General features: G+C 43.5%; 1 protein-coding gene across 2 annotated transcripts in view; it reads left to right on the plus strand.

The window, feature by feature from the left end:
• Nucleotides 1–5,581, plus strand: part of LOC135695491 (PIH1 domain-containing protein 1) — a 179,264-nt gene extending 173,683 nt beyond the window's left edge. For both annotated transcript variants that reach the window (XM_089109743.1, XM_089109738.1), the window contains one exon: nucleotides 5,403–5,581. In XM_089109743.1, coding sequence (XP_088965869.1) covers nucleotides 5,403–5,566 — 164 coding nt within the window. In that variant the 3' untranslated portion in view covers nucleotides 5,567–5,581. The remainder of the gene's footprint in view (nucleotides 1–5,402) is intronic.
• The last annotated feature ends 6,011 nt before the right edge of the window (nucleotides 5,582–11,592 follow it).

Below are 11,592 nucleotides of genomic sequence, written 5' to 3' on the forward strand. Positions count from 1 at the left end.
TGCTCTTGTAGCAATATCACTGACAATCCGTTAGATATTTAGTTGTTTTTGAAAATTTATTTCACGATGCTCACTCAAGATACTGAACTTTACTGTTTGCCTGTCTGTCATTTCATGTGTACATTGCTATAAGTGCTGTATGGCCCTGGAGTGAATCCGTTTGGAACGCAAGAATGAAATATTTGGAACCGCTCAATTTTCTCTCGTGTAAACAAGGTCTTAGTTGATTTTGCAAATATATTTCACGATGCTCACTCAAGATAGTGAACTTTACTGTTTGATTGTCTGTCATATCATACATGCATTTCTTTATGCGCAATATAGTCTTAGTTGTCAGCTCTAAGTGCTTGGTGTATGGAGCAGAAAGTTTGCAAACAACTTAAAGACATCACTAAAGCGGTCATTTATACCACAATTTGCTCTGCGTCAAAGTCTTGCTCTGCTCTGTTTACGCCATTGCTCACGTATGCTAAATCATGTAGAAGCCGCATAATTTACGCATAATTAATTTTCCCAGAGATCCTAGGAAAACGCTCGTACGCGAGTTTGCTCTCGGTTACACAGACCCTCTATTTTCAAGTAAGAGGTCTGGGACACAGGCCATATAAAAAGGGCTATCAAAAGAACATAACAGAAAAGGAAATTATCCATAGTCTTAAAGGAAATTGGATTGAAACTGTGTTTGCAAATGCACTTGCATTCCTCATGAAAACCATTCACTGTTCATAATGGCGGGCAAGCCTTCGAAGATACAATAATTCAGTGATAGAAAGCACATGCTGTACGGAAAGACGCAGAGAAAAATGGCGCCCTTTCCAAATCGCAACCTTAAACCGCATGCGCAGTTGAAAAGTTATCATGGTTCAAACCTGTTTCGCATTAACGCAAAATTCTTTCAAAACAAACCAGGGCTGAGTGGGCCAGGGCTGAGTGGGCCAGGGCTGAGTGGGCCAGGGCTGAGTGGGCCAGGGCTGAGTGGGCCAGGGCTGAGTGGGCCAGGGCTGAGTGGGCCAGGGCTGAGTGGGCCAGGGCTGAGTGGGCCAGGGCTGAGTGGGCCAGGGCTGAGTGGGCCAGGGCTGAGTGGGCCAGGGCTGAGTGGGCCAGGGCTGAGTGGGCCAGGGCTGAGTGGGCCAGGGCTGAGTGGGCCAGGGCTGAGTGGGCCAGGGCTGAGTGGGCCAGGGCTGAGTGGGCCAGGGCTGAGTGGGCCAGGGCTGAGTGGGCCAGGGCTGAGTGGGCCAGGGCTGAGTGGGCCAGGGCTGAGTGGGCCAGGGCTGAGTGGGCCAGGGCTGAGTGGGCCAGGGCTGAGTGGGCCAGGGCTGAGTGGGCCAGGGCTGAGTGGGCCAGGGCTGAGTGGGCCAGGGCTGAGTGGGCCAGGGCTGAGTGGGCCAGGGCTGAGTGGGCCAGGGCTGAGTGGGCCAGGGCTGAGTGGGCCAGGGCTGAGTGGGCCAGGGCTGAGTGGGCCAGGGCTGAGTGGGCCAGGGCTGAGTGGGCCAGGGCTGAGTGGGCCAGGGCTGAGTGGGCCAGGGCTGAGTGGGCCAGGGCTGAGTGGGCCAGGGCTGAGTGGGCCAGGGCTGAGTGGGCCAGGGCTGAGTGGGCCAGGGCTGAGTGGGCCAGGGCTGAGTGGGCCAGGGCTGAGTGGGCCAGGGCTGAGTGGGCCAGGGCTGAGTGGGCCAGGGCTGAGTGGGCCAGGGCTGAGTGGGCCAGGGCTGAGTGGGCCAGGGCTGAGTGGGCCAGGGCTGAGTGGGCCAGGGCTGAGTGGGCCAGGGCTGAGTGGGCCAGGGCTGAGTGGGCCAGGGCTGAGTGGGCCAGGGCTGAGTGGGCCAGGGCTGAGTGGGCCAGGGCTGAGTGGGCCAGGGCTGAGTGGGCCAGGGCTGAGTGGGCCAGGGCTGAGTGGGCCAGGGCTGAGTGGGCCAGGGCTGAGTGGGCCAGGGCTGAGTGGGCCAGGGCTGAGTGGGCCAGGGCTGAGTGGGCCAGGGCTGAGTGGGCCAGGGCTGAGTGGGCCAGGGCTGAGTGGGCCAGGGCTGAGTGGGCCAGGGCTGAGTGGGCCAGGGCTGAGTGGGCCAGGGCTGAGTGGGCCAGGGCTGAGTGGGCCAGGGCTGAGTGGGCCAGGGCTGAGTGGGCCAGGGCTGAGTGGGCCAGGGCTGAGTGGGCCAGGGCTGAGTGGGCCAGGGCTGAGTGGGCCAGGGCTGAGTGGGCCAGGGCTGAGTGGGCCAGGGCTGAGTGGGCCAGGGCTGAGTGGGCCAGGGCTGAGTGGGCCAGGGCTGAGTGGGCCAGGGCTGAGTGGGCCAGGGCTGAGTGGGCCAGGGCTGAGTGGGCCAGGGCTGAGTGGGCCAGGGCTGACTCGGCCCGGGCTGACTCGGCCCGGGCTGACTCGGCCCGGGCTGACTCGGCCCGGGCTGACTCGGCCCGGGCTGACTCGGCCCGGGCTGACTCGGCCCGGGCTGACTCGGCCCGGGCTGACTCGGCCCGGGCTGACTCGGCCCGGGCTGACTCGGCCCGGGCTGACTCGGCCCGGGCTGACTCGGCCCGGGCTGACTCGGCCCGGGCTGACTCGGCCCGGGCTGACTCGGCCCGGGCTGACTCGGCCCGGGCTGACTCGGCCCGGGCTGACTCGGCCCGGGCTGACTCGGCCCGGGCTGACTCGGCCCGGGCTGACTCGGCCCGGGCTGACTCGGCCCGGGCTGACTCGGCCCGGGCTGACTCGGCCCGGGCTGACTCGGCCCGGGCTGACTCGGCCCGGGCTGACTCGGCCCGGGCTGACTCGGCCCGGGCTGACTCGGCCCGGGCTGACTCGGCCCGGGCTGACTCGGCCCTGGCTGACTCGGCCCTGGCTGACTCGGCCCGGGCTGACTCGGCCCGGGCTGACTCGGCCCGGGCTGACTCGGCCCGGGCTGGCTCGGCCCGGGCTGGCTCGGCCCGGGCTGGCTCGGCCCGGGCTGGCTCAGGCTGGCTTGTCTTGAAAGTATTTTGTGTTAATGCGAAACAGGTTTGATCCAGGGTAACTTTCCTATTGCGCATGCGGTTTGAGGTCGCGAAGTTGAGAGGGTTGGCGGTTTTTTGCTTCTTTCCGTACAGCATGTGCGTTCCATGTGCATTTGTAAACTCAGTTTAAACCCAATTTCCTTTAAAGGAGAACTGACACAAAAAATATCTTTTGCTCATTCGATGCTTACTTCAAATCTGGAAAAAGTTTTCTTCTTAGATTCACCGTTTTTCTGATATTTGCACTTTTATCCGTCAATTAAGATCTTGGAAAACGCAGTTTTATCATGTAACTGATAACTTACAAAACGACAAAGAAAAACATCTTGTTTAAGGTCTAATACCAGACACGTAATCACTGGGCGGTGTGGGAGGGGTGTTGGTTCGGTGTGAACCCCCCCCCCCCAATCTGTTATCCAATCGGAAAATATGAGGACATTCAGAAAATTTAAAGCTGTTGGCAGAAAGCTAGGTTAATCGAAAAAAAGTTAAATCATTTGTGAAAATTGAAGTTTTGACTCATTTGGTCTTGTGAACTGTAGCTCAAAGAGTTCGTGTAAGAAAAGTACGTGTAAGTGCAAAAAAATTTTTTTTTGGTAAAAAGCGGTCCTAAAAAGAATGAGAGGCAACGCAATACAGAAAAAACGTAGTTTTGTATGAAAATGCAAGTGATTTTAACTACAGTCGTCGTAATGGGGATAGTGTCATAATGATTCCATCAAATTGCCTCTAAATACGGGATAAAAAATAGAATTTTTTAAATAATATTTAACAGTATTGCTTAAAGAAGCGCAGTACATTTCCCATGACTTGTCAAGAACTTTCTCCGTTCGTCAGATGGAGAGCTAAGGGTTTCAGCCCCCTCCCCCTTTTTTGCAAAAATGTTTTTTTAAGCAGATAAAAGAGTAAAGGAAAAGGTATAAAGAAAAGAATAATCCGACACATCCTTTAGTTGCTTAATTTCCAAGGAGAACGCCGAGGTCTATGGGGCATCAAATAATAATGAATTCAATTTTGAGACTTGAATTAATCAAGCGTAATAAGAGCATGCCTTGAAAATAACGAAATGTTTTAAACGATTGCAAGAAAATAACTGCAAGAAATAGTCTGAAATGTATTTTAAGCTAATCTAAAAAGGGTGCTTGTGAAAATTGTCTGCTCGCTTCGCTCGCAAGGAAGCCACTTCTTTCAAATATCCCCAAGGCCTCCGCCAACATCCCGCCGGCCCCTTCAAACGTACCGCTAGCATAATATGTGCCCCGTAACATAATAAGAATATAATATAGTGAATCGTTTTAATGCGTTTTTCAAAAGATGGTCCTTTAGTCTGACAATTCTATCAACTCGAGCCCCCCTCCCTTTGAATTTCTTGGCGCCGCCCCTGTGAAAGACTAAACAACCTCATGATTCTAACTTGCGAGAAAGACATTTTGGACAACGTAAATTTAGATAAGATTGAGGAGCAATGGGCAAGTCGTAGAAGGAGAAAAATTATCACCTGATTTCTGGACTACGTATGTTTTGATGCGCTAATTAAACTAACAGTCTTTATGCTCGATCTTCCAAATTTACGAAATCTAACAACTTTATCATACAGCTGACTAATTATTATCGAGAAAATTTATAAGGTTTTGTTAATAAAAACTATTGAAGTTTAGGGCCTCATACGAAATTAGAATTGACCCTTTGTCAGTCGGAAATTTTGAGCCCTTCACCACCCCCCAAAAAATCATCTGCCAGTTTACGTCCCTGTCCGACATAATTCTTGCATATTTTCCCGTCAAAAAGACAATTGAGACATTTTCGGAATTCTATTCCGACATATACAACTTAGGCAACTTAGGTTAGACAAAGTCAATAAGGCGTAGACATGATCGTTTCGATTTCCGCTAGTGTCATATTCAGTAGCCAAGTATTTACAAAGGCAACAATTTTTTATAAGTTAGAGTTAAAAAGAAGAAACAATAGAGATCGTAAGCCATGTGACCAGGCAGGTTGCGGGGAAAGCAATAAGAAGACCACAAAAAGTTATGATGAACACCCAAGAGGAAAATAAACATGTCACAAAGAAATAACATAGAAAGATATGGTTATCATCAAGCATTGGTTAAAATCACAAATTTAGCAAATTGCAACTTGCGTAAGAACCGCAGCAGCACAAATTTGGCAATAATTTAATTAAGTAAAAATTTGTGGCAAATAGTTTAGTCTAGAGTCTAGAAAATATTATGTTTACGTAGTTGGAAACCTGGGGCTGGGGCTGGGGCTGCTATACACATTAGAAGGCTCTTGCTCGTTTCGTGTCAAACAAAGGATTGATTTGAATTTGAGAGCCATTAAATTTGACGTTAAAAGAAAGTTTGTAGCCCGAAATATTTCATATAGGTTATATAAAAACAGTCGTCATTTGTCACTTGCAGATCCCTCAGTCAAGCGAAGGAAAATTGAGCGGTCAAACCGCAGACGTGTGATATGTCTAAATTGCAACAAAGAAATGAACCAAGACAATGCTAAATATCAACACCAATCGCAGTACAAACATGAGATTCTGAAGTTCAGGGACATTGTTGATAAATCTCAATAAGTACTCAGTTTTGGAGCAGTTACGACAGTGGTAAGAAGCAGTAAACAAATTGACAAATAAGAGAATTTGGACTATCTTAGGTCACCAGTGGCGTAGCCTGAACCTTTTTATAGGGTGTTCACTTTGGCCAAAAAGGCGTGATTGTGCGTGACATTGAAGAGATCTATTGAAACTAGGTGGGGTGAACAGATTTGAATAACTTGTGCTGGAATCATTACAATAGCGAAATGTGTTACCTTTGTTGGGGTTTCTTACGAAGGGGAAATTGATGCTTGTGAACCAACTGGTGGGCTAGGCCAATGCGCCTTTGCCCGAGTTAAGTAAAACTGAAACTTTCAACAAACGCTTACAACATAAGCAGAAGCTAATTAAGCAAGACAGTTTGTGCCCCACAATAAGCGCTGACAGACACATTAGAAAGGTGCATACTAACAGTGGCGGCTCCAGCCTGGGATAAGTGGGGGGGGGACAAAAGGTGTGTCAGGGACCACGCCCTGCTTTCCCCTGCTTGAAACATTTTCTTCCCGAGGAAACACCTCTTGTCTCCTGAGAAATGTCACTTAAATGTGACGATCCAAATAACGTATTCCCCCCCCCCCCCCGAAGTTTTCTTATCAGATTTTCAAGAATCTCAAGGACCAACTTTCTGAAAGTGTGGGGGGGGGGGGACCGTGGCTCCGTGACTGCATACTAACACAACAGGACACAGCATGGCATGTGACTGGCACCTGAGACATTAAAAAATATATTAAGTACAAATCCAACCGCTACTTTTTTCCAATGGCTGTTAAATTGTGAAACATTTTAAACAAATTAGCAACTTCTACTGAACAGAGTTCTTCAAGTCTATTGACAGCCTTTCTGCTACTCTTGCTGAAAAGGAGAAGTGTCTCAGAGGTACGTTTGAACCCTTCCTAAAAGTATTGAACCCAGAAATGCCGGGCACTGTCGAAGAAATGCGCAGTCTTCTGATGTCTGATGTGTGATTCTCGATAAAATAAATCGTTTATTGCTTTTAAGATTCTATTTAAAATGACTTTCATTTATTGATTCCACTAAATGTATGTGTGATCTTTCCTTAAATTCTGCAAGATCTTTTTGTAAAAATGGAGATTTTTAGACTCTTTGTAGAACTTAATTCTGATTTTGTTAATAATTTAAAAAATATAAATATTTTTTACAGGACTGGTTCAATTGGAGCAAATATTCACGTTTCTTCGAAGCTGATAGCAAAAAACAACGCTGTGCTAGATTGCCAGAATCAATTGAGGGAAATGTTCACTAAATATACCACTAATATATCATAGGAAGATGACCAGAAGAAGGAAGAATCCAAATTGATCTTAAAGTACTCTTTGGCCAAAACCTCTGACTTGGCCTTGGTAATCCTTCTTTTGAATATAACCATTATATTTGGTATTCCTTTATACAACGTAACTAAATACATAGCGCAAGATAGATGTTCAAAAATTGCCTCATGATCGCTTTTTATTAGTTAGAAATCGGCAATAATATTTGTACACAAGATAATATGTCACAAGATAATATGATAATATGGCAATAATAATATGTCACAAGATGTAATTCTATTTGCAAATGCCCAATTGTAGATCCAGCTGAGACGTGTCAAAACTACTTCTTCAAGCTCTGACGTCTGCCAATGATGTCTTTTTTCTTTAGTAATGCTAGGGAAGGCACAAGAGCCTATTGCTAAGCGCTAACAAGGAAAAGGGAGGAGGGATTAGGAAATGAGAGAGAAAAGATCAGGCGTCTTTATTTTTGTTTTGAAGTCTGGAAAGCAGGAGGGGGGTAAAGCATTCCAAAGTTTACAAGATCTAGGGAGAAAGGAAAGAGTTGTGGGATTCATTTCGTGAGTTTGGCAAGGAGACTTGGAACTTGGAAAGGGTGAGCGCTAGAAGAGTATCTGGTATTACGTACATGCCTCAAAGGGGCCAGGGATCGTATCTCTGATATCCCGAGAGCAATGGGCATGGTAATATAGCTTTCAGTGACCGTGCAAGAAGAGATGTTGACCAAGAGGCCCGATTAAATATGATTAAAAGACTGTTAAGATATGTAAGACAGGAGAAGGTTCAGGAAGAGAAACAGACACATTCTAACCGTGACTGATTTTGCTCATTTGTTTTTATAAAATGCTTCTCTCTACCTAACTCTTTTAAGTATTGCTTTTTCATTTTTATTTTGTATGATGTTTTGTTTTGTTCACCTCTTTTAATCTTCTTGGGTATTAGTCGATTAGTTCGAGTGTCCCAATATTTAGGCTTTTCTCTAAGAATTTTCTCTCTATCACCATTTTTGTAGCCATTTTATTTTTAACAAACGATCTTTCTTCTTTTTACAGTAAGTCGATTATCCATGCTTAGACCGGCAGTTGCTTAGAAAACTCTTTTGGGCACATACAAAATTCAGAAGCTGCTTGGTTTTTCGAATGGCTGCAGTCTGATGACACAGTAGACTTTTTTCAAAGATAATGGCGATGAACATCCTTGAGCACCTGAGGAGCGAACCGATAGAGTACAAGGACATTTAGAGATTTCCTGATCTGATGGAGCAGTCATCTCAAAAGGCTGCTTTTAGATTCAAGGTAAAGATATCGTATGACTATTTTTGTAAATATAAGCTTTATCATCATTACTTCTACAAAGGAATCCCAGTGTCCAATTTTGAAGCAGTTAATTTTCGGTAGAATATCATTGTCCAATTTTGAAGCAGTTAATTTTCGTCATTGTAGACTATTATCTACCGTGGCCCATTTTGACAGAAGTTCTTCTACAGTGAGCCAACATGACAAATGCTCTTTTCCAAAGGCCTGTTTTGAAGAACATTCTTCTCTAGACCCCCTTGTTGACGAACGCTCTTCGCCATAGGCCCATTCGATGAACGTCCTTCTTCCTAGACCTAGTTCTTTTAGTGTTACCGTATTTTATATAATAATAAAACGAATACTTGAACAAGATTTACAGTTCAACGAGACTGCTGTTTTTATTGTGTCTTCTGTGCCCTATGCAAGTAATGTTAAATGTAATCTTAAAAAAGTAATTATCTAAATGACATAAAAAGCGTATTAGTCTAATCTTTTAATCTATATTAATAGTTCCGGATAAAATTGCCAAATAAATGATCGTTTCTTGATCACATCTTAGTTCCAGATACACTGCTGGCCTATGGATTTGTAGTTGGGGCTTTGAAGATGGTTTGGATGGTTCGCTGAAAACATTTATTGTTTTACTTCTTTAGATATTTATATATTAATTTATCTTAATATACAGTGTCTCGATCTCTACTGAATATACTCACAATAGATTAACTTGGTTTTCACTGTCCCAAGTCTTTTTACAGGAGAAGAGACAAATTATAACCTTGTTTCGACAGCTTGACCCAGCGTAGTTAAGCCATTACAATGATTTTTTCACAGACATCTACTAGGATAGAACAAGACGCGCTTCTTTATTCACACATTTACTTCCAGAAAATTATCTTGGTAATTAATATGTTTATTAGAGCTAGTTCTCGTAAATAATGGATTTTAGATTATTCTGTAATGAGTCTGTCCTGTTTTTGTATTCCGGCTGTCGTTGATTTCTAGATGTTTTTACATGTTATATTAATCTATCGTAGAAATTGAAATGCGAGTATCCAGACAGAACTTGTTCACTGTGTTCTGACTTGTGTTATGTAAGTGAATTACCAGGGATCTATTTCTTAACAAGAGAAGCAAGAGGAGGCTCTTGAGATATTCAAGACTGCTGACCTCAAAGGAAAACAGACTCTCTACGCAACTGTCGCTTTTCAGAGGGCTCTGACAAGTGTTTTCAAAAGCTTGAAAGTTTCACAGTAAGATGGTTTTTTGTAAAGTTGTAGTTTTTCTCTTATCAGATTTTCTTGGAAGGGAAACTTGTCTCAGAGATTTAAATCGAAATGCTTTTCTATAACACAAAGAATGATGAATAATGTATCTCATTTTAGGCTTGATATAATTTTTTTTCAAAAAATATGCTTCTTCAGATAGTTGCTATGAAATGACGTGAAAGTGTTGATGTCTCTTTCTAAAAAAATACAATCCTTGATTCCTTTTTACTTTTCTTGCAAAATTGAGTACACAATGCTAAGGTCTGCTTTTCTGTTTAATTCAAATCTTTATTTTACTTATTGGATATTGTGTACATTTGATTTATTTTAATTGGGAAGTTTTTTCAAGCTATTCAGCTCCAATTGAAAAACTTGCTGGTATGTTAGATACGGTAAATGAATATCTGCAACATGATGCCACTTTAGTGTCTGAGCAGGACCTGCTGCAGTTTGCTAGGCCACTGTGTGAAGACATCAAAGTTGAAAAAATTCTGAAATTGGAAATTTCACGGCTTTAAAGCATTCATTTGAGCTGAGCAAGGGTTATTTAGTTTAATTTATTTATCAAAAAACAGATGGAATAATTTCATCGAACTCGGATCGAAAGCTGTTTTGGAAACTTGCTTTGTCTCAAATCCCTCACGGTTGTTAAAGATGACAGTTTCTGCTGCCCCTGCTCTTATTTTGGTTTTCTTTGCATTTATTGCATTTAAATAATTGCTATAAAATTGGATACACTGTATTCAGAAATTTTTACTGTATCGACAATTTATCCCTCAATCCCTCACCTTAATCATGGTTTACCTGGATCAGGCGATAAGAATACAGCGTCATGTTTGTCTCTGCTGAAGACTATAAGCATGTTTTGTATGATACCGGCATGAACAAAAGTGTCTAAGGCCTTCCACACAAAGAAACGTGAAACAGTTTCACAAGCAGCCTGTAGAAAAGACTGTCTCTGTAGCATCTGTTTATATTGGCCTGAGTTTACTTTCTCGATTCAGATAGTGGCTTTATGGGGTGGTCTGAGTCAAGTTTTTCAGCAGGTGAAACCATTTTGCATGTGTTTCGAGAATTCTTAAGAGAATTCCCCATCATCAAATAGTATTTTACTAGACAAGCTCGAGAAATTGACAGTTCTTTAGCTTTGCATTTTTCGTTTTTTAGATATCAGTTAAGGACAAAGAAAGGGATGCAGACAAATTCTACCTGTTTTGGATGTAGTAAAAGAAAGTAAAATGCGAGTGAATTAAGTGATATTGGACAACTGCTGTTGGTTTGGCCGGCTTCTGCTGCAACTGAGATGAAGTAAGTCAATACAATTTTTTCATTTCATTTTTCATTTTCAATTTTTTGGATAAGAGAATACCATTGGAGGGTTATTTAATTTTTGGAAAGGGGAACCCGTTTTAATTTCAGTTTCGAAATTTTGCATCTGTTATTTATATTGCTTGTTTTGTTACTTATAAATCTTATAAAATCTTACTTATTTTCTTACGATATGATACTGCAAAAGTTCTGGATTGTAAAGGAATCTTAGAATCCACTTTGGAATGGTTCAGTCTTTCAATGTGATATTCTAAGGTGGATCTGCAAAGGAGTTTATGCTGTCACATGTTCCGTCCTTGATTAGTCAATCGATAAATTCAATTGCTGAACGTTGAAATTGCCTGATTGAAGGTTGAATAGGGAAGGTTTCTTTGCTGGAAGATTTTAATCCTGGAAGGTCACCACCACTTCTCCTAGCCTGTAAATAAAGGCACAATGGGAAGATGTTTCAAGATTGAAAATTCATTGGCAGTGAAACAGTCTATTTGTAGGTGACTTGAAGTTTCTTCTCAGTTGATTAGCTTCACATGCTATATGCAGAAAAACATTGGCGTAAGATAACGGCTTCAGGAGAGGACCCTTGTCACGAAATCCTTCATCTGAAGAAGAATGCTCATCTTTTTTGGAATAGTTGTACTATACCATGTGAGCATAGCTCGAAGCTTTCTAATATATCTTTTTACCTTGTCTTCGTTGTAAGTTGAGGAATAATTAACCGCTTTTTTCATTTTAAGGTCAAATTTGTTTAGTTGATATCATTTTTTTAGCTAAATATACTTTTTTCAGCGAAAATGATGAACATATTTGGATGATTTTGCTAAGAAAGT

This window comes from Rhopilema esculentum, chromosome 2, assembly GCF_057945365.1.
Source record: "Rhopilema esculentum isolate cy_ngs chromosome 2, ASM5794536v1, whole genome shotgun sequence".
Classification (NCBI taxonomy): domain Eukaryota; kingdom Metazoa; phylum Cnidaria; class Scyphozoa; order Rhizostomeae; family Rhizostomatidae; genus Rhopilema; species Rhopilema esculentum.